This window comes from Eublepharis macularius, chromosome 4 (assembly GCF_028583425.1).
Source record: "Eublepharis macularius isolate TG4126 chromosome 4, MPM_Emac_v1.0, whole genome shotgun sequence".
Taxonomy (NCBI): domain Eukaryota; kingdom Metazoa; phylum Chordata; class Lepidosauria; order Squamata; family Eublepharidae; genus Eublepharis; species Eublepharis macularius.
Window position 1 is genome coordinate 11,078,514 of NC_072793.1, and position 25,707 is coordinate 11,104,220.

At 43.1% G+C, this 25,707-nt stretch overlaps 1 protein-coding gene across 1 annotated transcript in view; it reads right to left on the reverse strand.

Annotated features, from left to right (window-relative positions):
* Positions 1–2,671: 2,671 nt before the first annotated feature.
* ANKRD52 (ankyrin repeat domain 52) overlaps positions 2,672–25,707 on the reverse strand; it is an 83,619-nt gene continuing 60,583 nt past the window's right edge. Inside the window, exons 24-28 of the mRNA XM_054978724.1 lie at positions 24,919–25,064; positions 23,847–23,929; positions 10,076–10,158; positions 7,618–7,709; positions 2,672–3,135 (exon numbers count right to left, since the gene is read on the reverse strand). Of these exons, the coding sequence (XP_054834699.1) occupies positions 2,891–3,135; positions 7,618–7,709; positions 10,076–10,158; positions 23,847–23,929; positions 24,919–25,064 (649 nt within the window). The 3' untranslated portion in view covers positions 2,672–2,890. The remainder of the gene's footprint in view (positions 3,136–7,617; positions 7,710–10,075; positions 10,159–23,846; positions 23,930–24,918; positions 25,065–25,707) is intronic.

A 25,707-nucleotide genomic window follows, 5' to 3' on the forward strand; every position in this document is an offset into this window, starting at 1 on the left:
TGAAAAGGACCTTTCTGTATTTAACAGCAGGGGGTTGAAGGTAGGAGAGGGGGGGCTTTTTCATTCAAGTTTTGTTCATGTCTATTCCCACATGAGGTATTCGGTGTAGAAAGATTAACACTTTCTTTCAAGGTAGAGAATTTGGAGCAACTGAGGGCAGAGAAAACTAACCCAACCATAGTGCAGCTAAGAAACTAATGGCCAATTTGCAGGAGGCTGTTGCTGTGCTATTTAGCAAGTACATTTTCCGCAGGTGCCGTAAAACTTGATATGCTTACATTTAGCAGCTGCAAAAGTGAGAAAGATCTCTTGAAATTTGTTGGGCATCAAAGAAAGAAACAGCTAAGCTAGTAGCGCCCTAGTCTTTTGTGGAAGGCTTTGTTGAAGGAAATGGCTGGGTTCATTAGAAGACTAGAACACGCTACCTTAAGGCCCCCAATTTTTGCAACCTATCCATATGCAGCAACTAATGAAATGCTCAGCTCATGTTTAAAGAGCTGACTTAGGATGATAAGCAGTGGTCTGTGGGGAAGACAAAGTCCATTTGGTGGGAACTAAACAAAAGGGAAATAAAATGAGAAATGAGAATTTTTTTTTTCAAAAAAATGCACTGTTCACCAAAGGACAAGATTGCAGCTCCAAATATTTGGCTCTAAGTGGTTGGCTTTGGTAAATTTTACAGTGCCAAAAGAACAGGAAGGGAACCTCATTTTCAGAGGGTTTTTTTTTTTTTTGCCTCTTGCATCTGGATTAAGCTCCTCTCTGGCAGATATCGCCCCCCCCCCCAACCTGGCTGGTTTCCAATTTCCCCCTCTGAAAATGGACCAGCCCAGGGTAAGTGGAGCTATGGAAATGGCGATGGTGCTCAACTGATATCACAAGATCAGTGTACAGCCAACAAAGGGGAAAAAACTGGCTTTCAATTTAAATTTTTGGTTAAAGAAATTGTAACTTAAGTTTTTTTAAAAAATAAAAACCTGTAAAATTCACCATGAAGCAGGATGGTTAAAGTGTACAGCTAGTTTATATTTTTCTCCATAACAGTCTAGCAGATTCCAAAAGAAGAGCGGGGGCGGGGGGGAAGGGATATAAAAGTTAAATGGTCTCAAAAGGAAACTCTAGTCCCAACGGCTCACTGATTCAAATATGTACGGTCTTGGAATAATTCATTTCGGGAGTCTCTGCCACCTGCAGTTCAAGAACCAGAGCCGCTCTGCAGGACTAGGAAAGATTCTTGGATCAAAAAACAGATTCGCCCTGTTGGCCCTCATCTGATTGCTACACCCCAATCTTTGGCTTTGAAAATATTTGTGATATGGTGAATTTTTGTTAGTTTCTACACATGATAAAATTTACAGTACAAAAAAGAAAAAAAAAACAGTGCACGCACTCAAAATGCACAAAATCTGCATTTTTATAAATATAATTTTTAAAATTAAAAAACAACACACTACCCAACAGACATACCCACACACACGCGCGCGCACACACATGAATGCGCTCCCTAATAAAACTTGTTGGATGGCATTCTATGGGGGGAAATAGTTATAAATACAAGTGTAGGATTGTAAGTAAGTCTTTGAAGTGCATTGTTTTCCTTAAAAAAGGTGAAAGCTTTTTTTTTGCTGTTTTTAAAAACGTAAATGCTTGTTTCTTTATAAATAATTTCTTTTTTTAAAGCAACACTGAGCTGTCTAATGTGGAAACACTGCACAATACAGAAAAGAGGGGGAAACCCAAGAAGGAATTTCTCTTTGGGGATCCAATGTTTCGGTACCCCTCCCACCCTTTGACAAAAAAAAAAAAAAAGCCCTCCAGAAAGAGAAAATCCCTAAAGTGCCTGATATGGTAGGGGTAATTCAGGCAGCGCATACACAAGTAATCAGAGAGGACCGCATTGGCTGGGCAACAGCACCCATTTTGCATACAAGGGAGTACAAGCTGCCTATGATATCAGAGTGTCCCAGGTACAGTAGTTCTCAATTCAAGTGTTTTCACTGGAATCAAAAGGGATAAGCATGACAACACAAAACAGAAAAAAAGAAATCATTATCATACAAGGAGCAGTTATAGTGGCACTTTGCCAGGAGCTGCTGCCCGCCTTTAGCAGTCCCCTCATTTGTCAAACCCCTAATGCAAAATAAAACACAGAAGAAATTCAGGCTTCTGCTCCCTGCCTAGCTTTCATGCACTATTTAATGAATCTCAACAGCAGAGGAGGCCATACAGATGGAACGCACTTTCAGATGCTGTGAGTTTCAAATCGAGGATTGTGCCCAACCCACGTGAAAAATTAATTTGGTTTGGATTTCGATCAGTTTTCAGGAGCATCAAGCCAACAGGGACCGGAGTTTAAAAGGGTGGCCATATAATGTATCCAATGAGATCACACGCTCGGGAACTATGACCAGTGCCCTTGGATGAAGGACAGAGGCAGTCAGAACCAAAGCAAGTTTCTCAAGTTTAGAAAGAGAACAATCAATTGTAAGGAACGCCAATCCAACAAGTCTACATTTTGAGTAAATAAGGGCAACAGGATAAATCGCTAAAGATTTTTTTTTTAAATGTCAAAATATTTGCACAGTAAGCAGGAGATCTGCAACCTGCTTTCAATGCCATGACAGTAACTGGTGGCAAGGGTTCACATGCAGTTAAGTTTGAGAACCACATCATTGCCTGTTAATTTTATTTAACAGCCTGTGATGCTAGTGGTCAAGCAAGAATCTAGATAGGAAGCAGAAGCTGAGAGCCTTCTCTTCTTTCCCGTTTTGTTTTGGTGCCCAGGCCGTTTTAGAAGGCCCCTCCAGTCTTGTTCTCATTTAAAGTGTCCTATATTTATAGAATTTCTAAATAAATAGAAGATATTAGATCACCCATCCTGGTTTTTAAGCTACTCCGAGTAACAGCCATCTAAGCCGATGGCATTGTGCCTATCCTTGGTGTAAGGGCAGCTGTTTCCGTTGGGCAGAGCACTGCAGGCTGCCGTCTTGGCAGCAATGCCGCAGTTCTTGAGGAGGTTGAAGCTGAAAGGGCTGATGGCGTCTTTAGGTGGAAAAGGCTTCATGGTGGAAAGGATAAGTGCCAGGCAGTCGGCAACGTCCTTGTTGGGGGCGCAAGCCAAGGCTGGGGTATGGCCTGTGAGAGAAAGAGACTCAATCACATCAAACCAAACTTGGACAGCAAGGCCACTAATGTTTTCCAGGTGGAACTGGGCCACCTTGAGAAATACACGGGATGTGTCTAACTAGAAGGGTTCTTCTGAGGCTTTACAAAGTTCAAACAAGCCTTGCCTGGAGTGGTTTTCTTCTCCCTCCCTCCTTTCCTCTGAAGCAGCACGGAGTTAGCAGTGTGAGTGCACTGGCTCTACAAGCATGTTATTCCAGGGCCAATGCCGGGAGCAGAGCATGCCTCGAGTTCCAGGCTCTCCCTCTCACAACAGAGCAGGTCAGTTACAGCTCTTCTAAGAGGAACTGCGCGATCACAGCAGCGATCGGTGGAACGCATATGGGGGGAGAGAGCGCCCAACTTTCTCCCTAGGTATCTCTTCCTTCTCCTCAAGAGGTCAGCATTGTCCGAAGGAGCAGAGAATCTATTCACAGTTCCGATTACCTGTTTGCAGGGAAGCAGAGGATACCTGGACTGACTCAGGTTTTTTGAGACAGTTACTGTTTGGAATGACAACCAGCCCCCGTTGTCTCTAGTTGATTTTCCCAACAGATGTCATTTGGGGGCAGAATTTAGAGACAGTTGACTTCCAGGCAGCTATTAGCAGATTTACAGAGGCCGTAGCCTAAGTAGGCAATGTAAGGTAAAGTAGTGCGTGTTGTTAAGGGAAGGCTATTTCCTTTACAGGTTTAAAGCAGTTGCCTTGAGAATTAAGACTGCTATACCAAGAGGAACTTCCAAACACCAGCAGAAGACCAGCGACTGGTTGCGGAAGCCGGGCTTCAAAAGGTTGCTACTTGCCATTTTTGCAAGACTCTGAGAATGTTCAAAGCAGCCGGACGGAGTCAGGAAAACCTTTGTGGGAGAAGTTTATTCCTAACACATGTTGCCACCCCATTCACAGGATGTTTAATTTGCAATATTCTCATGACTCTCTCTCCTAAATTAGTCCTTTTTTATAAATACCTTCACATAGGAGAACAGGGCTCCTGGATGGAGGCAGTGAATTCTCTAAAGGTTCAGAGGAAAAGGGGAAAAATGGGTACGGGGGGGAGGGGGAGAGAAATCTTCTGGTTGTCAAGCCAGGGCAGGAATACCTGAATATTCCTGCTCCGGCATTCACTTGTAGAAAGAGCATGAAGGGATATTTTTGGGGATCCCAAGAAGCAAGGAAAGAACACAAACCAGTACAGTTTTGCCAGTTTATACTGCTGTGATGCTCTGAAGAACACTTTCTTGTAAAGTTTCTGGTTTTAAACTAATCTATACTGTGTCTGTACATATAGATGTATGTATACATATATACATATAGAACAGAAAAACAGGGTTGCACTTACCTGTAATTGCTGTTCATCTCGGTCTTCATGCAGCCACACACTGGGAACTGCGCTTGCGCAGGCCAGCCGCTCGGAACACGAATTTCTTTCGCTTACAGCCATTAAGGGGGGCATCCTCCCCCACAGACCGCTCCAAGCCAATTTTTCCAGCCGAAATGGTCATGTGCTTGGGGAGGCTGCTCTTTTCCTTCCCCCGTTCTCCTTTGCCACCGCATGCCCTCTACTTACTCTAGAGAGCTCACAGTGGGACAGGAGGGGGGAATGTGTGCCTGCACGAGGACCTAAATGAACAGCAGTCACAAGTAAGTGCAACCCTGTTTTCATCTACGGTCTTCAGTGCAGCCCCACACTGGGAGAATAACAAGCTACTCACCCGGTGGTGGGGTGATGCTCTCAGGCAAAGACAGAATGAAGAACTGCTTGGCCCACTACCTACTCCTTTCGCGCATTGATGTCCATCACATAATGCTTCACGAAAGTCTCCTCTGAGGACCGTGTAGCTGCTCTACAGATGTCCACAAGAGGAACTCCTCGCATGAATGCAGCTGAGGTCACCTGTGCCCTTGTTGAGAGTACTCAAAGAGCAAATGGGCAAGGAACATCGGCTAAACTGTAACAATGCCTGATTGCTGATACTACCCAACTAGAAATTGTCTGAGTGGATGCAGCTTTACCATTGTAAGGGCCAGAGTGACAAACAAAAAAGGTTGTGTCCCTGCAAAAAGACTGAGTCCCTGTCCTTTAAAAATAAAATGGCTCTTCTGACATCTAATGTGTGTAGTGTATGTTCTTGAGCGGTTTTAGGGTTTAGGAAAAACACTGGGAGAGATATGCTCTATTATACATGAAACTTTGATACAACTTTAAGTAAAAATTGTAAACTGGTGTGTGCATCACTACTTTATCAGGGTGTATCTGCAAAAGGGGAGGCTCTACGCTGAGTGCACTGAACACACGGACTCTCCCGGACGATGTAACGGCCACTAAAAAGGCTACTTTCAACTATAAAAGTGACAACAAGTTGTCAATGGTTCAAATGGTTTTGACACCACTTTGGCCAGTGCTAAAGGTAGAGACCATTGGGGGACCACCAGGGTTCTCAGTGGGTACAAGTTCTATAACCCCTTCAAGAAAAGCTTAGACAAATAGCGGAAGAAGAGAGTCTTTCCGTCAATACCCTTACGGAATGCTGAAATGGCCACTAAGTGAATATTCACTGATGAAGATGACAATCTTGAAGCCTGTGGGGAAGCTAAATACTCAAATATACTAGACAGTTGTCATGTTTCTGGAGCAATGTCCTCAGTGCTTGCCCAAAACATGAACCTATTCCACTTATATGCATACAATTTCCTGGTGGAGTCTACAGACATTAAGTAAGGCTGGAACCTGTATGTCCAGTAATCACACCTTTTTTGATAGTCATGTCACCTATCTCTAGGAAGTAGTTAGAGCTGTCTGCAGTAAGATGCCATATGACTTAGCTGTCTATCTTTTTTCTTCTTGGAGATATATTCATCTGGTAAAGAAGTACCTTCAAAAGGAATGTCCTCTTATTTTGTTGATGTTTCAACAGGCAGAGCTGTAGATCTCAGCCATGTATGTCTGTGTAGCACAACAGCTGTATTGAGAGCTCTAGCAGACACATCAAGAACATGTCTGCTGGCGCTAACTTGCTGTTTTGACAGGACCACTATCTCCTAACAAATGAGTTTTGCAAGGGGTATCTTGTCTTCTGGCAAAGCTTCCATAAAGGCAGCCATCTTCTGCAATAGGAATATCTGATACCCACTCATTGTGGCTAGGTAGTTAGCCATCTTTACAGTTAGGGCAGACCCTGAATAAACCTTTCAGCTCAACGCGTCAAGTTTCTTTATGTTTTTTAGGTGGAGTGATGGTGTCTCCTCAGGTCCCGTCGGCACCAGTGACCCTGAAGCCTCATTTTGGGGTCTACGAGGGCTGCTCTCCAAATGAATATTGCTTGCTGCTGATCACATCAATGTCGAAGTGTCTCGGGACCGTGACCGGTGCCGAGGTTGGTTTCAAGGGCAAGACTTCGGATCCAATAACGCTCCTGGATTGGATGATGTTATAGGATCAGGCCATGTGTTCTGCTGGGGCAGATTTTTTCGCTGCTGGGCTACTGGCACTGAACATGGCCTTCTCCCAAAGCATGGCCTTCAAGCGTGACACCCAATCCCCTCTTGCCTTCGGCATGAACAACTGGCAGTGTTTGCATTTCTCAACTATGTGGCTCTTGCCCAAAAACACTACGCACAATGAGTGGCCGTTGGTCTTGGCCATCTTAGTGCTGGACTCAGCACACTTCTTAAATAACAATTTGTCTGCCATCATGACGGTTCTCAAAGATCAAACGGGGGCGGGGGCACAGAAGAATATTTGTGACTCACCACCTCTATCTCCTTAGGGGATCTGCAATGGCGTAGATCCTCTTAACTAAACACCAACTACTAACTACTATGAACAACTATGTAGAACTATATACAATTATTCTGTCTAAACACAGGCAATCGCTAATGAATAAAGAGATACAAGAAAGAACAATGTCTGCTTCTTGCGGTGGTGAAAAGGAAACCGGGGAAGAGGAGGGGCAACCTCCCCGAGCACGTGACTGTTTCAGCGGGAAAAACCGGCTTGGCGCAGTCTGTGGGGGAGGTTCCCCCCCTCCCGCCTTAATGGCTGTAAGCTAAAGAAATTCACGTTCTGAGCGGCTGGCCTGCGCAAGCACAGTTCCCACTGAGGGACTGCACTGACGACCACAGATGAACGATTTTTTGCTCAGTGAATAAAGGAGTTGAAGACTGGATTCCTTTTCTTGGTTCCATTTTACAACAAACAGATACTGACAACTCCCCAAAGAACAAAAAAGATTAAGATCCCAACATCAAGGATGAACTGAAAGAGAGGGAGATAACCTCACTCTATTTCGCATCTAGGCATAGGACATGGAACAATACTAAAATTTTCCTCATCCCAACCAGCTGAGCTCGCTTGACTTTCCAGCCTGAGTGAATACATAAAGTGCCAATATGCTGCACTTTAACTGACTCCACCCAGTCACCCAGAAGAACTTCCAGGTGTGAGAAATACGCACCTTCTTCGTCCACAGCAAGCACCGTGGCACCTCTGCTCAGCAGAGCCTGAACAACAGAGGCCAGTCCCTTCCGAGCTGCAATATGGAGCGGCCTGCACAGAGTAGGAAGACAGGAAAAAGAGGGGCGGGTGTGAACTTGGCCAAACTTGCTTCCTTGGGTAGGCTGGGGCGGGGGAGAGCTGAACGGAGAGAAAGTGGACTGATTGATTAGAAGGGTCACAAACTTGGAACTCGAGTGATTCGTTTGTTTCTTTTAAGGCCAGAAGTAGAATAAGATGGGATACAATATGCTCTCTTCTGTCTTATTTTAATTCTGCACTTAACACTCTTGAGCCTGATGAATTTTGTAAAAAGCTTACAGATGAAATAGAAAACACAGAGGGAACTAAAGAGAGGTTCTGAAAAATTAATATGCAAGGGCCTCCTATCCTAAAAAAACCGCTATTTCATTACCCGCGCCCCCGAAAATAGAAATGGGAGGTGCAAGGACAAGATCCCATTCTTGTAACAGACAACATTAAATCAAAGTTCCTTTGACTCAAGATGTGGCCTGTTTGCAACACTGTCTACCATAGGATAAAGCAGGGCTTTTTTTCAGCGGGAACACGGTGGAACGGAGTTCCAGCACCTCTTGAAAATGGTCACATGGCCGGTGGTCTCGCCCCCTGATCTCCAGACAGAGGGGAGTTTAGATTGCCCTCCGTGCCACAGTCTGGAGATCAGGGGGCGTGTGGCGCGGAGGGCAATCTAAACTCTCCTCTGTCTGGAGATCAGGGGGTGGGGCCACTGGCCGTGTGACCATTTTCGCCGAGGGCAGTTTAAAATTTAAAAACTCCCCCCTTGTTCCAGCTGACCCAAAGTGACATCATTGTGCGACCCTGAGTTCCACCACTGAGTTCCACCACCTCTTTTCCCAGAAAAAAAGCCCTGGGAGGAAGGAAGAAATTCACAGAACCCTTTTTTCTGTGGTTCAAATAAGACTAAATATTCAGTTTTGTTCTCCCAATAACATTTTATAAAAATTGAACAGGTGGCTTAAGATAGCCACTCTCAGAAGGTGTTCATTCCATCTGTTTTTGGAAACAAATTATTCAGGTTTCCACCAGTAACTGCACTGCCCCGATTACTGATCATAAGAATATGACTACAGACAGTTAGCCTTGAGAATTCAGGAGGTATGGCCCAATCTGCTTCCAGATGGGGCGTGAAAATGCCCCCCTGCCACAGCAGCAACTGCAAACGGTATACCTGTGCATGGGAACAGGACCACAAGGCCCGTTCCAGCATGCTTGCTCTGCTGCCATCCCCACTCTTTCCTGCTGCTTTTGCCCAGCCCACCCCTCTCCAGTCTGCAAGCTCCTGACCCAGCTTGGTAAAGAAATCAAGAAGCCTTTTGAAGCCCTGGGGGGCGGGGGGGGGGGCAGAGCTTAGCCCCATCTCCCTTCTTGGGGTGGCTGTGGGGAGTGGCCAAACGGGCAGACAACCCACAGCCACCCTATGGTTCCATTTTTTACTTCAGAAAAAGTTAGGTTTGAAATAAAGAGGAAAAAATGGGAACCACAAAACTCATGTATAAATTGTGCATTGTGTTGTCTGGACATTTTCTGCTACTGTGAAAAAAAAATCCCTGCATAGAAGCAGCTCTAGATCATTATTGAGAGCTGCCTCCCCATAAATAAATATACTTTCATCAACTCATTATGAACCACTGACTTTAAAAAACACTGCAGTCAAGACAATTCCTTCAGGGGCCAGCTGCCACTTCAGACAAATTGGAGGGGAAAAAATCTATTGAGTTTTACAAAGATCCAGCCACCTGGCGTCTAAACTGCCTCCTGATAAGACTGAAAAAGCACTAGATCAATGAGTCCCTGCTTGGGACTGCAATTCTACAAGAAGATCAGAACTACAATTGTGTGCAGCAGGGTCTTTTCTGTGGTCGTGCTGAAGCTGTATCTTCTCTTCCCCAAGGAGACTGACCAAGCCACAAACATTTTCTAGTTTTAGACTCCAAGCTGCACCTCTTCCCTACCAAGTTTCCTATATTTGATACTGATGACTATGGTGTCAGATACTGGTATTGCTTTATCTATACAGTTGTCTTATTTAGTTGTTTTGAAAGTTCAACTTCATTTTTTGATGCTGAGAGCTAGCTAGAAAAGTAGTTCAGACATTTTAAAATAAAAATATGAAAAATAAGATATCCCAGGATTACTAGTGACTGCGAATTCAGAGATAATTTCATTGTCATCTTTGAACAGAGCTAATCAGGCCTTGAAGTTTCAATGTATGTGGGTTATAAACCAATTTAGCAGTCACACCTTCACTCAAAGAATATTGAGTACTGTATTTTGGCACTTCACTCTCAAATAAGGAAAGTGCTACTGGACAGAAAATTGATTTGTAGAGAAACGAGGAAGAACAGTTTTCCATTTCCACCAGCTGTGCAAATACTCACATCTGCAGAGCACTGTTAGTTGCATTGATAAGGCCAAGGTCTTGGGTTTCCCCCAGAATCAACAAGGCACACTTTTCATGACCCTGGAAAGAAAAATAAAGGAGTATTTCATTTTTAAAACTGGTGCCTGTCTCCCAAATCTGGGAAAAGTCAGATGAACATAATGTGCGCTCCCTCCTCCCACTATAGGCTGCCACGATCTCCCAACTGGGCACACCAAGGTTTTCACAGCAAACTACAGTGTGAGGAAATCCAGAAACGGAGGAGGAGACTACATGTCAGAGGAACGGAGGGAAGGCATCTGCCTTTTACCTCTGTAAACAAGAATAGTGGGCTATAAATGAAGGAAAAAAGAAATAATGTTCCTGGTCAAGTGCAAATGTACATGTATAACACCTGAACGATTCCATCTGAAACTACCTATGTTCCACTATCTCCTTGAGGAGGAAACAAAAAACCTCATTTGTCAGCAGAAGGGATGGCAGCCATCCCTAAAGGGCTCTGAGCATTTGAATCTCTTGCATCCGTCCTGATACTCGTGTTATTTTAATCAAGAGTGAGCAATGAGAGAGGCTCCCACTTACTCATCACCTGACTTGTACCACCAAGTAATGGCATTATACCTGTGGTTGTTCGGTGAAATTTTAAAACTGAACCAACCATCTGCAGCTTCAAAGCACAAGATCAAGGGTACTAAAGGGTACCAAGGGTACTAAAAGAACTTGCAAGTGTAATTTATGAGCCTCTGTCCATTATTTTTGAGAATTCTTGGAGATCAGGTGAGCTGCCAGAATACTGGAGGCGGGCAAATGTTGTCCCCATCTGGGAAAAAGGAGGATCCAGGCCACTACCAACCTGTCAGCTTGACATCTATACCTGGAAAAGTCTTAGAACAAATAATCAGTCAGTCTTTGAGCATTTAGAAAGGATGGCTGTGATTACTAAGAGCCAGCACGGGTTTCTCAAGAAAAAGTCATGTCAGATTAACGTTATCTATTTTTTTCAGAAAGTTACTACCTTGCTGGATCAGGGGAATGTTGTAGACATAGTTTATCTCGATTTCAGTAAGGCTTTTGATAAAGTTCCTTGTTGACAAATGGGTAAAATGTGGTTTGGATCCTATTACTATTAGGTGGATCTGTAACTGGTTGACAGATCACACCCGGTTGAAAGGGGAGATAAGCAGCAAACAACAGCTGAAGAATCTGTTCTTGCTAACAACAGAAGCCCCGATATCACGCTGCTCGACACCATGCAACTAACAGTAAAAACTGTGGAATCTATTTTTGAAAGATTACTACTATTGGAAGGTAAAACTGATCAACTTACACAACATACTCAGAAGCTACTTCCGTTCAACAAAGCTAATACAGATTTGGCCGAGGCCATTACTGGAAAACTGCTCCCCACACAAAAGGGAGTCCCTTAAAATGCAAAAAGCCTCAGCATTCTCAAATTGAGAAGGCTCCATTTCACTTAAAGCTGCAGCCCTGTAAAGTCTGCCTAACTGCAATTACAAAGGCCAGACATTATTTGGGTATTCAGTAAGACAGGCCAATTTTCATCTAAGAGCTCTTCTACATGAGAGTCAACTAGCAATAGACTTAATATTGGTTGAGCCACCTGACAATTCATACCAGGCTCAAAGAGTTCTTCTCACATTTGGCAGTCCCAGAATTCCAAGCCTACTGCTTCGCCGGAAGGAATTTTTCCACACTAAAAGGATTTCCCCTGCTAGGGTTTTCAATAATCAATAACTTGATCATAAACTCTCTGCTACCATGCTGGCAAAAAGACCACTCCCAGATGGAGGCTGAGAGCTCTACTCCAGATCCAGTGTCAGACGTCACGCAGAGTGACTCTTCCTCGCACCTGAGAATGGCCCCAGCCCACGCCTCTCTTGAGAATTCAGTTGAAGAAGAATTACTCAAATCGTTCTCAGCCCTTCCGCCTTCTGAACAACTGGCGATTACCACCAGATTGGGAGTGTTAAGAGACAAGCTTCTGAGAACCAAAGACAAACCAATACAGCAAGAGCAAAAGCCCTCTCCAGCGGCCAATGAGCCCAGCGTGCTTGAGAACTGCGTAGAGATGGCAACTCTCCCCGCTCCCCTCATGAGGTGGTGGATCTATGGAATCCAGACAGCTTCTCTACAATTTCTCGACAAGAAAATCCTGTAACGATGCCGGTGTCCACAAGAATTCTAATGTGGGGGAGCAGTCTGCTCGGGAGAAATTTCCATCGAATAGTAACAACTCTGTTCTTTTGGACACTGCCGGGGAGCTAAACAAGATCACAGCTGCTGACTGACAATTAAAGCTCCTATCTTGGAACTTGGGGGGCTGGTGCAATAAGTTATATGACCCAGCTTTTTTGCATTATTATGACATTCTCTGTTTGCAGGAAACCTGGATCCAGAACTCTGATCTCCCCATTGTGCAGGGCTACAGGGTCTATTCTGTGCCTGCGATTAAAGTACGCTCGAAGGGACGGGGAAGTGGGGGTTTGGCTATTTTGATCTCTGTGGACCTAAACATAGATATACAAGTGCTAGAGAATAACTGCCCTAATAATTTTCAGGTCCTACTTCTCAAAGGTGATCATTTTAGAAGTCTACTCTGTGTTAACGTATATATCCCCCTAGGGGCTTATCACCCCAGAAAGGTGAGTTAGTCTGGGATCTTCTATCTGATATGATGTATAGGCTAACCTCTCGATACCCAAATACACACGTTCTTCTACGCAGAGACTTCAACGCGAGAACTGGGGCGGGCAAGTTTAAGGCAAGAGATGGTGTGAGCACACAGATTGCTACAAATGCCCATGTCTTAGAGCGCTTGGCAAAGGATTCAGTAGTAATTAAGTTTGGCCTTAAACTACTGAAACTGCTTTCTCTGTCCAACCTGCATATTTTGCATGGCACCTCTTTTGATATTCCATGCTCAAAGTGGTTTGTTCGACCATGAATGCAGAGCGCTTAAAAAAGAACTCCACCACACCATGAGACAGGCCAGGCATAATAGGGGTAGGGCTCAGATCTACAGTCTAACAATGCTTAGGTCCCAGTACAAAGCTCTAATTAAACAGAAGAAATTAGAACATGCTAAATTTCTCTGGAATGAGTTAGATAGTGCAGTATCTGAAAGAAATGACTCGGGATTTTGGGACTTGGTTGCTTTCACAAGAATCATAGAATCATAGAGTTGGAAGGGGCCAGACAGACCATCTAGTCCAAACCCCTGCCCAGTGCAGGATCAGCCTAAAGCATCTCTGACAAATATTCATCCAGCCTCTTCTTGAAAACTGCCAGTGAAGGGGAGCTCACCACCTCCCTAGGCAGCTGATTCCACTTTTGAACTACTCTGACCATGAAAAAGTTCTTCCTAATATACAGCCGGTACCTTTGTGCATGTAGTTTTAGCCCATTGCTTCACGTCCTACCCTCTGCTGCCAACTGGAACAGCTCCTTGCCCTCTTCCAAATGACAGCCTTTCAAATACTTAAAGAGAGCAATCATGTCCCCCCTCAATCTCCTCTTCTCCAAACCAAACATTCCCAAGGCCCTCAGCCTTTCCTCGTAGGGCTCAGTCTCCAGACCCCTGATCATCCTCGTCTCTCTCCTCTGCACCCTCTCGATTTTGTCCACATCCTTTTTGAAGCGAGGCCTCCAGAACTGCACACAATACTCCAGATGCGGCCTGTCCAAGCTCCCTCTACTGCCATATTGATTTATTTATTCCAGGCCACGTCTGGTCTTCTTACTTTAATAAAGACTTCGGGCCTCAATATCCCCAACCAGAGGGAACTTGGACTTGCCAACAGGTTGCACATCAGGATTCTCTGGACCTGCCAGAATGGGCACCAGTCTCCGAAGCTGAAATTAGAGGACTAATTGCCTCATTACCCACTGGTAAATCTCCAGGTGAGGATATGTTACCACCTGAACTGTATAAAGCCTTCCCAGACTGGTGGGCCCCAGTACTGGCCAGGGTGTTTACTCAAATTAATGGTTCAGGCCTAATCCCCTCCGGATGGAAGCTGAGCATAGTGGTACCTATACAAAAAAAAGGGGATAAATCTGACTCGCAAAACTATAGACCTATAAGTCTACTTGACACAACAGCAAAACTGTATAGCAAATATCTGCTGGCAAAATTGGAAGATTGGGTGACCACCGAAAAAATAATTCATCCCACGCAAGCGGGATTTCGGAACAGTCTTGGAACTATAGACCACTGTCAAATGCTATACCAACTGGCTTACTCTGGAATAAATGGGCCAACAAAGGCACTTTATGTAGCATTTGCTGACTTGGCTGCTGCATTCGATTCAATCAATCGGTCCCGCTTATGGTCCAAGCTTGCCAAACTTAACATCGATAAGCGACGGCTGTTTCTGCTCTGTGTGTTGGGTCGTGTGCTGGCCCCTCTTCTATTTAACCTGTATATTAATGGTATCAATGAGACTCTGTCAGGTCCCCAATTCACGCCGCCTTCTCTGGGACAATAGAAGATTTCAGTTCTCCTTTACGCAGATGACATGGTCCTAACCTCCCTGACCAAGATCGGCTTGAGGAGACTCTTAGATCAGTTAGGCCATTATTGTAACGAAGAAGCTCTCAATGTCAACTACACAAAGACAAAAGTAGTGGTTTTCAGGAGAAAGCCAAAAATCTCCCGCTGGAGCATCCTTGGCAACCCAATCCAGCAATGCAGCTCCTTTAAATATCTAGGGGTAACCTCTAAAGAGACTCTGAACTGGAAGATACACCTTGCGATGGTTAAATCCTCGGCATCAAGGACTGTAGGGTCAATCATAAATTTTTTTCATACAAAGGGGGGGGGTCGACTGATAGATCCAGCACTGAAATTATTTAAGAGCAAGGTCGTCTCTCACCTCTTATATGGAGCTGAAGTGTGGGGTTGGAAGGAAGATATTCTAACCAGTCTTGAGGTAATCCAAAACCAGTTCTTGAGACGGATTTTGGCTTTACCCAAAGGCGCTCCTGCCACCCTGATAAGGGCCAAAACAGGACTCCCCTCCCTTAGGGCGCGGGTGCACCGTGCGGTTTTAAAATACTGGAAAAGGATCAAATTTTCCAGTTCTGACTCCTTAAGCTGCCCATCAGTAAATTACTTACTATCCAAAGACCCCACATGCCCTGGCTTTCTATCCACCATTTGCCAAAGGTATACCATCCCGGATGACTTGTTAGGGGTCTCAGCCAACAACCTCCCACTTAAGGAGTGGATCTACAAGTCAGATACAGCGATAGATCGGCTATCAATATTAAAATCTAAGGCAGCTCCTTGGTATAAACTAATCAAATTTGACCATTTAAGATCTCCCTACCTAGCCAGTATTTCTCATTATAACCTCAGAGTGTCTTTCACTGCTCTGCGCTTTCAGATGATGCAGACAGCTCTTTTGGCAGGGCGTTATTCTCACACCCCTATGGAACATCGCACCTACATTTGTGGATTACCTACAGTGGAGAACCTTTCCCACTACCTACTTTATTGTCCATTATATAGTGTACCCAGAGCTAAATTCTTGGCCAGAATCCCATCAGTCACAAACACATATTCTGAAACTGAGGAGACTGTGTTTTTGTTATCTGACACTGATCATCATGTGTCCTATAGAGTCTCTCAGTTTGCAATCGCAGCCAAAAAGATAAGATCTAAGGTGGTACTGAATGAGGCTGCTTCGTGATTCCTGGGATAGTTTTGGCATACTGTACGATTTTAATTAATTTTAAGTAACCTTTACAAACTGTGATAATGGATTTAACTATTAGTTGATGTTTGGTAAATTGTGACAGCCTTATGGCTATAGACAATAAACTCTTTGGAACTTAGATCACACGCAAAAAGTGCTAGTTAATGGTTCCTCATCCTCTTGGGGAAGAGTGGCAAGTGGAGTTCCTCGGGGATCAGTCCTGGGACGTGTTCTGTTCAACTTTTTTATAAATGATTTGGATGAAGGAATAGAAGGAATGCTTATTAAATTTGCAGATGATACTAAATTGGGAAGGGTAGCAATTACAGTCGAAAGAGTAAGGAAAAGCTGGAAAATTGGGCTAAAACAAATAAAATGAATTTCAACAGAGATAAATGCAAAGTTCTGCATTTAGGAAGGAAAAATCAAATGCATAACTATAGGATTGGGGAGACTTGTCTTGGCAGAAATATGTGTGAAAAGGATCTAGGGGTCTTAGTAGTCCGTACACTGAACATGAGACAGCAGTGTGATGTGGTAGCTAAAAGGGCAAATGTGATTTTGGGCTGGATCAACAGAAGCAGAGTGCCCAGATCACGAGAAGTGATGGTATCGCTCTACTCTGCTCTGGTTAGACCTCACCTAGAGTATTGTATTCAGTTTTGGGCACCACAATTTAAAAAGGATATAGACAAGCTGGAACATGTCCAGAGGAGGACAACGAAGATGGTGAGGGGTCCAGAGACCCCAAATCCTATGAGGAAAGGTTTAGCCTGGAGAGGAGATAACCAACTTCAAGTATTTGAAGAGCTGTCATATAGAGGATGGCACAAATTGTTTTCCACTGCCCCAGAAGGTCAGACCAGAACCAATGACTTGAAATTAAATCAAGAGTTTTCGGCTAAACATTAGGAAGAACTTCCTGACAGTTAGAGTGGTCCCTCAGTAGAATAGGCTTCCTCAGGAGCTGGTGGGCTCTCCTTCTTTGGAGGTTTTAAAGCAGAGGCTTTTTTTAAGCAGAGGCCATCTGACAGCAATGCTGATTCTGTGAACCTGGACAGATCATGAGTGGGAGGGCAGAATGGGTTACATCCAGAATGGGTTGCATCAGTGTATAGTTCTTGTGGCCCTTTTTACATGCCCAGGGTAATGCTGATCACCACCTTAGGGTCAGGAAGCAATTTTCCACAGGCCAGTTCGGCTAGGGATCCTGGAGGTGCTTTGCCATCTTCTGGGCATGGAGCAGGGGGCACTGGGACAGTCGGGGGATAGGGGTAGTTGGGAATTTCCTGCATTGTGCAGGGGGTTGGACTAGGTGACCTGAGAAGTCCTTCCCAACCCTATGGTTCTATGATCCTAACCAGTGAGAGAGGGGAAGCAAAGTAGGAAAAGCCACAAGGATTCTCCTTCAAGGGATCTTGTATTTGCGGACTTCCGGTTTGGGATTCATGGAGGTCTAACGCAGCTCCATTTGCGGAGCTGACCGGACTGCCGTTTTAACCGGCCGGAGGGGTGAAAATAACCCGCGGCCGACTGCTCTCAGGCGGGGAGCAGGCAAAGAACGCTCAAGACCCTAGGGTGAGCTAGATCTCGGACGAGGGGGGGCTCTACTCAAGGAGTCTCCCCCCGATCCTTGAGGTCCCACCTTGCGACGGGTCGGCTATAATCTCTGCGGCAGTTTTGGGGCCAATTCGGCTGGCATAAGACCTACATACCCAAGCTTCGATCGGGGAGGGAAGTCGAGAGGAGAATTTAAGATCGAAACAGCGATTACAACCCGAGAAAGTTGAAGAGAAGGTAAAGATCGCTATCTCTTGAAACGGGACAGATTGATAAAAACAGAGAGGAAAGAAAGTAGATTTTTAAACTGCAACAGACTAGTGAAAAGGAGGTGAAGACTCGGCAGGAGTTGTATTTTAAAAGAGACTAAATTTAAAGAAGTTATTGCAAGAATCGGACTATTGTTTTGAATACCTGTGGTTTTGGAGCTGTGGGAAAAAGACACCATCGCGAGACCTGCTGTGGGAAGACGGGAGACAGGAAGTGCGTAACAACAATAGAGTGGCTGGAGGGAAGCGGCCCTTGCCGACGGACAGGAAGTAGGGAATCGCCATTTTTGAAAGGGGAAGGGTCGCGGCTTCAGCGGAAGAGGAAGTAGGCCATCTTGGATTACAATAATATAGAGAAACCATAGAGAAAAGACGCCCGACATTTTGGATACAAAAAAAAATTAATTTTGGCAAAGATTGGGACATTTGAAAAAAAGGAAAACGTTTAAATATACGCCACGGAGCTAAGGAAGAGAGCAGATTCGTGGGAGCGAGCTAAAGCAAGCCCCACGATGTCGAAAAAAGAGTGGCAATCGGCAATAGAAAATTTGGACAAAAAACTTATAGACATGATGAAAGAACTTAAGGACACGAAATTGGAGCTTATTAAAGAGGTCAAAGAAGTTACACAGACAGTAAAGTCGGAGCTGTCAGAAGTGAAAAAAGGCGTGGAAACGATTAGTAGTGAATTACAAGGAACGCAGCAGAGAGTTAAAACAGTAGAAGACGCGATGGAGAATTTAATAGACACGCAACAAACAGAGATGAGACTGGTGAAGGGGAGGATGTCAGTTGCAGAAACTAAACACATGGAGAAGCAGCTTCGTTTTCGTGGTCTGCCAGAGGTGGAAGGGAAGTCAGCGCAAGAACAGATGACTGAGGTGTTGGCTGATTACCTGGGGAAGGAGGAGGAGGAAATTGTGGCTATCCTAGATGTGGCGTACCGTGTGAACTCGAGAATTGCAACCCAGAGGAAACTGCCAAGGGATGTGATTGTGCAGTTTACAACTAGAAACATGAAAGAGAGGATTGTGACAAAACAATTTCAAGATCCATTGGAGATTGATGGCAAGACGATTATCATAATGAAGGAACTGCCCAGATCAGTGTTACTGGACAGGAAAAAATATAGAGTGCTAATTCAGACTTTGAAGGACATGAATATTAGATACAGATGGGAGTTACCGGAAGGAGTGTCCTTTGAGTTTGGAGGGGCAAAAAAACGCATCAGATCTGAGCGGGAGATGGAGAGATTTATCAAGGACAATGAAAAAGACTTACCAACAAAACCATGAATATGGAGTGTAAAGTATTATCTTGGAATGTAAATGGACTAAACTCACCGAATAAGAGGAAAAATATTTTTCATTGGCTACTAAAACAAAAATGTGATATTGTTTGTTTGCAGGAGACCCATATTAGAAAACAGGATGTAAAATATTTAAAATCTGGAAAATTGGGCAAAGAATTTGTAGCGGCCTCAAACACGAAAAAAAGAGGAGTGGTGTTGTACATAAAAGAGGAGCTGCAGCCAAAATTTGTTATGAGAGATGTTGAAGCTAGATTTGTAGCAGTGGAATGTAATTGGAATTTAAAGAGAGTGTTGGTAGTCGGACTTTATGCACCTAACGGTGCAAAGGAAAGCTTCTTTGAGGATTTAAGGAAGCATTTAGACGATCTTGTATATGACCAGATAATTCTTGCTGGAGACTTCAATGGAGTGACAGATTTGGAACTAGACAAAAAGACTACAACAGCACAAAAGAAAAGAGGACTATTGCCAAAGCTTTTTTTTGAGTTGATTCAACAAGAGACTCTCGAAGACGTATGGAGGAGAGAATATCCTAAAACCAAACAGTTTACTTTTTATTCTGCAAGGCATCTTACATTATCAAGAATTGATATGATCTGGGCCTCAAAGGACTTAGCGTTATGGACTAAGGAGGTAGAAATAATGCCGATGGTAGGCTCAGATCACAATCCAATTATGTGGAAATTTGGAAAAAGGAGAAAAAGGAAAGCCTGGAGAATAAATGAGGACTTGTTACAGGAAAGTGAGAATATGGAAATATTGAGAAGAGAGACAAAGTTTTTTATACAATACAACGTGAATAAAGAAGTACCAACCAGTAAAGTTTGGGACGCGTACAAGGCGGTTGTAAGGGGCATACTAATGGACTTAAATGGCAGAGCAAGGAAAAAGAAAGAGGAGAAAAGACAAGAGATTGAGGAGAAAATAAAGGCCAAAGAAGCACAGTTAAAAAAGAGACCAGGGAAAAAGAAAATACATCAGGAAATCAAAATTCTTCAAGAACAGTTAACAGCAATGAGTAATAAAGAATTGGAGTGGAACCTTAAAAGACTGAATCAAAAAGCTTTTGAGGGTGCTAATAAACCTGGGAAATATTTGGCATGGCAATTGAAGAAGAAAAGGGAAAAGAAAATAATAAATAAAATCTGTGAAGAAAATAAAACGTACTTGGAGCAGACTACCATTAGTAGAGCCTTTTATAAATTCTATGCTAAGCTGTATAATAAAAAAGAAGTAACCAAAGAATCAATAGCATCATATTTGGAGAAAACCAAACTTCCAGAGATCTCGGAAGCTTGGAGAAATAAGTTGAACAGTGAAGTAACTGATGAGGAAATAAGTAAGGCAATACAATCCGCAAATCTAGGAAAGGCGCCAGGGCCAGATGGACTTACGGCTAAATTTTATAAGACAATGGCCAACGAACTGGCACCATTCCTAAAAGAGGTGATGAACGGAGTTTTCAGGGATCAAAGAATTCCAGACACTTGGAGCGAAGCGAATATATCATTGATCCCAAAAGAGGGCCAAGATCTGACTAACGTGAAAAATTACAGGCCTATATCATTACTTAACAATGATTATAAAATTTTTGCGAAGATATTGGCGGAGAGACTGAAGGGGTAGCTCTCGGAAGTCATAGAGGAAGAACAAGCAGGCTTTTTGCCGGACAGACAAATAAGAGACAATTTAAGGACAGTGATCAATGCTATTGAATACTATGACAAGCGTTGTGATAAAGAGGTTGGTTTCTTCTTTGTAGACGCTGAAAAAGCGTTTGACAATTTAAACTGGGATTTTTTGTTTGCCACTATGGAAAAGCTACAACTGGGAGAAAGATTCATCAGAGCAATTAAAGAAATTTATAGAGACCAGACTGCAGCAATTGTAGTGAATGATGAACTGACCAAGAAATTGACGATTAGTAAAGGAACAAGACAAGGTTGCCCGTTATCTCCATTGTTGTTCATTTTAGTATTGGAGATTCTGATGATACAAATACGACAAGATGAGGAAATACGAGGAATAAAAATAAAGGACTATTCATACAAGGTTAGAGCATTTGCAGATGACATAATGTTAATTGTAGAAGATCCATTGGAGAACATGCCAAAAGTGATAGATAAGATCAAGGAGTTTGGTGACTTGGCAGGTTTCTTCATTAACAAAAAGAAGTCAAAGATATTATGCAAAAACATGACTAAGCAGAAACAACAATTGTTAATGGAAATAACGGACTGTGAAGTAACTAGTAAGGTGAAATATTTGGGAGTTGAGCTGACTGCAAAAAATATAGATTTGTTCAAGAACAATTATGAAAAATTATGGACTCAGATAGAGAGAGACTTGATCAAATGGAATAGACTGAATTTGTCATGGTTGGGCAGGATTGCAGCAGTTAAGATGAATGTGTTACCAAGAGTAATGTTTTTGCTACAGACAATACCAATCATCAGAGACTCTAAACAATTTGAAAAATGGCAGAGGAAAATATCAGATTTTGTTTGGGCAGGCAAGAAGCCTCGAGTGAAAGTAAAAGTTCTACAAGATGCAAAGGAAAGAGGCGGAATGCAACTGCCCAACCTGAGACTTTATCATGATGCAATCTGCCTAGTTTGGTTAAAAGAGTGGATGACATTAAAGAATAAGAAACTATTAGCCCTAGAGGGATATAAAAAAATTTTTGGATGGCACGCATACCTATGGCATGACAAAGTAAAGGTCAACTCGATGTTCCTGCATCATTTTGTAAGGAGAAGTTTATATACAATCTGGAAGAAGTACAGAATTTACCTACAAGAAGGAACCCCCTGGTGGGTGGTTCCATACGAGGTGATAGATCCGAGAGCTGTTGATAATGAACAACAATGTTTAACGTACAAAGAAATAACCAAAATTGAAGCATCTAAACTTAGAATAAAGACGCAAGAGGAACTATCACCTAACTATGATTGGTTCCAGTACAGACAGATTAGAGACTTATACAATTCGGACTCTGCAAAAGGGGGCATACGAACAGAGAACTCGGAACTAGAGCAGACCCTTCTTAAAGAAGACAAGAAAAGAATATCCAAGGTATACCAAGTACTGTTGAAATGGTATACCGAGGATGAGATAGTTAAAACACAAATGGTGAAATGGGCTATAAACTTTAATAAAGAAATAACAATGGAGGCATGGGAATACTTGTGGAAAACTACAATGAAGACAACGACATGTATTAATATTAAAGAGAACATTTTCAAAATGATTTATCGTTGGTACATGACACCAAAGAAGATTGCGCTAGGGAACTTGAACACTTCTAATAAATGCTGGAAATGCAGGAAGCATGAGGGCTCCCTCTATCATATGTGGTGGTCGTGTGAGGTAGCTAGGCAGTTCTGGGGGGAAATAATAAGAGAAATGAGTGAAATTTTACAGTTTCAAATAAATAAGAACCCAGAACTCCTGCTGCTAAACTTGGGAATGGAGGGAATTCCAGCCCATCATAGGACGTTGATATTTTATATGACTGCAGCAGCTAGACTTTTGTATGCGCAGAAATGGAAAGTACAAGAAGTGCCAACTATTGAAGATTGGATCTACAAATTGCTGTATATGGCTGAAATGGATAAGATGACAAGAAAACTGAGAGATCTGGACTCAGGGCAGTTTAACACAGACTGGGAGAAGCTGAAACAATATCTGGAGAAGAAGTGGGAGGTGGGAGGAAAACTGTGGCAGTTTGAGAACTACTGAAGTACAATAAAAGTATAAAAGAGAGGGGTGACTTTACCGGGGGAGGAAGAGAAATGTGAATTTATAAGCAGTTAGATTAATTAACTGATTGAGATATATATAGATATGTAAAGGTTAATTGATAGAATATTGATAGAGAATAATTAACGGTTTAAACATGAGGATTGAGTAATTAACAATATTTTTTTTTTTACTTGATAAGACTTATATGCACCAAACTGAATGTATAGAAGAGTTAAAACGACTGACTATGTGATGAGTTATATAGAAATACTATAAAAAGAAGAAATGATTAATATATAGAGAACAAATCAAATTGTTTGATTTAAATGTGGGAAATTTTTATGGTTTATGATATATAGAAATATTCAAAACTGGAAAATGGGATAAATTGTTTATCTAAAGAAGTATAGTTTGGATGTATAATAAGTAAAAGAGTTAAAGATGTACTGCTTAATATAATGGAGAATATATATTTGTTTTAGACAGAGGAAGTTAATAGAAGTAAGGGAAAAGGGACAGAGGGTGGGAAAGCTGTTGGAAGTCAACAAAAGGGGGGGAAAGGGAGGGGGTTAGAAACGAAAAATTAGGGGAAAATTGAATGTAATGTAATGTAAAAATATTAATGTTCTAACCCAATAAAAATTTAAAAAAAAAAAAAAAGGGATCTTGTATTTGCCACAGAAAAGAGGTTCTGGTAATTCTGACTGGAAAACATCAAGTTCCTAGCCTTCATGGTGGAGACAGTGTCTGCACATTTTCAAACATACCTACTTTAAGACTCCAGTGCCTGCAGGGCAGCATTTTGCCCTTTCTTCATGGCCCACCATTATCCCATATTCCATACGGGAGATGGCCTCTATAATTCTTCTATCACAAATCTCCTTGTTAACTAAAAATACAAATTCTGCAAAAATTCAAATGTCTTTGAATAAATCAAGCTACTTTTATTTAACAGTTGTTTTATTAATTTTCATTATGTATTTAGGAGCCATAATTTAGATTTGTTTGGATTTTAGATTTGTTTTGCAAAATGTAGACACAGTCTCTCCCTGGCACCCATTTCCCAATCCAACCAGTAAAAGATCCCTTAGTTTAGTCTGACAGGTATAAAAAAAAGGTAGCTTGAGAAGGTGCCTTAGGCAGGCCCCCCTGTGAACACTTTACCTTGCTGCAGGCCAGGTGAAGAGCTGTGTTCTTGTTGACATCCAGCACAGTTAGATCTGCTTTTGCTCTGTACAGCAGAAACTCTGGCATTGGGAGGAGATACAAAAAAACAACATTTTGGGACTTCTACCTAGGAGGATTTCATGAAGGATCATTTTCGAGGATACACGTCACCCTGTGTTATTTTCTTCCACTTAATTTTTAAGGGCGTGAAAAATGCTCTTATGCCCCTTCATTGCATGTTGCTGCTTTCTCGTATCATTAAATAACTTTGGAGGACAGAAACTGATGCTGATTAAAACCAACTGATGATAGTTTTGAAACATGCGGAGGTCTGCCGGCATGCTAAATGAGCCGAGCCCACTTCTGAACAACCTGAGTGATGAGGCTGACTACAGACTTGGAAACAAGGACCTGTAAAGTTGGCTGTCCCCAAAGACAGATCGGGAGCAAGTCTCAGGCAGCCGTTCACACACACGCCAATAAGCACAGGGCCGACCTTCAGGCTGAGCCAAAAAGTCTTACGTGACAGATTTTTGGTGATATTGCAGCAAGTTCTCCGTTATTTAGTTCAGGAATTATATTTTTGCTGGGCGGGGGCAGGGGGGGACTAATTGCATCTTTTGTCTCACGCACTAAAGTATCATGGGTCATTTTTGGATGAGGGCAGTGGGGGACAAAGTGCATGAATCCAAGGCTACCTCCTGATTTCTCCCCAGGATGAATCTCTGGGTGTGCGCAACACACAAACAGAACATTAAGAGATGTTTTCCATATTACTTTTTCATTCTCAAGATCTTGAACGTAAGTAAGTGAAGGAGAGAATCTTAACAAAAACACACAGATAGTCGGGCACTAATCAGAAGTGAGCTTGGCGAAGACCCCAGCCAGGCATGGGTCTCAGAGAAGCATCTAGCCATTTGATCATTTCAAAGAGGTGTGTCCAGCAGTCCGCCAGCCCAGATATTATATGCATTTTAAAGGTAGTGGCCCTGCAAGCAGACCTTGGGAACAGACAGGCCCTGATGGCATGAAGAAGGTAGAGGCACGGGGCAGAGGTTTCGCCACCTACCAAGGGCTGCTGTCTGGCCATTTTCAGCAGCCATCATGAGAGGGGTCCTTCCCAATTGGTCGGTCGTGTCTACCTCAGCCTGGTGGCGCAAAAGCAGCTGTAAACCATGGATGTTGTCTGCAAAGGCAGCAGCGTGAAGGGGGGTCCTAGAAACAGAACAGGAAATGCCTTGAAGGAACATGGACCTGGACAAGCGCCAACGTCTGCATCATTTCTACATATATGACACAGCTGCAGTATGTTACAGTATGCGCAAGATTACTGTGTCTTCTGCAAAGGGCTAAACTCACAACCGTCAATCAAGAGTTCAGCTCAGCTCATTTTCATGAGGGGAGTTCTGTCCCCTCTCTTCAGGATAGTTTCTTCAACTGAAGAGATGTTGCATTTTCTCACGCACTCACACGGCAGCACTGGAAAAATGCCATCGTGACTGGGAGGGCCATAGCTGCACAAGGCTCTACTGGACAGTTCTGACATTATTGGGAACCGCCCCACCCCCAAAAGCAATTCCTTCCTCTTGATTTTTTCTGTTCACACCTCTACATAACTATTTTTCATTATTTCACTTTTCTTTCCCACCAACTTGCCATCCAACTAGACATTACACAATATACAAAGCAGCCACTGACAGCACTGCATTCCCCTCCCCTATCCATACACCATACACTTCATAATGCATGAAGACACACAACATTTGCTGTTGGCCACCACAAAGTCCAAGGGGTATAGAAAGGCAAGCTCGGAGCACAGCTAAACCACATGGGAGAACAAGGTGATGATGTGTTCGGT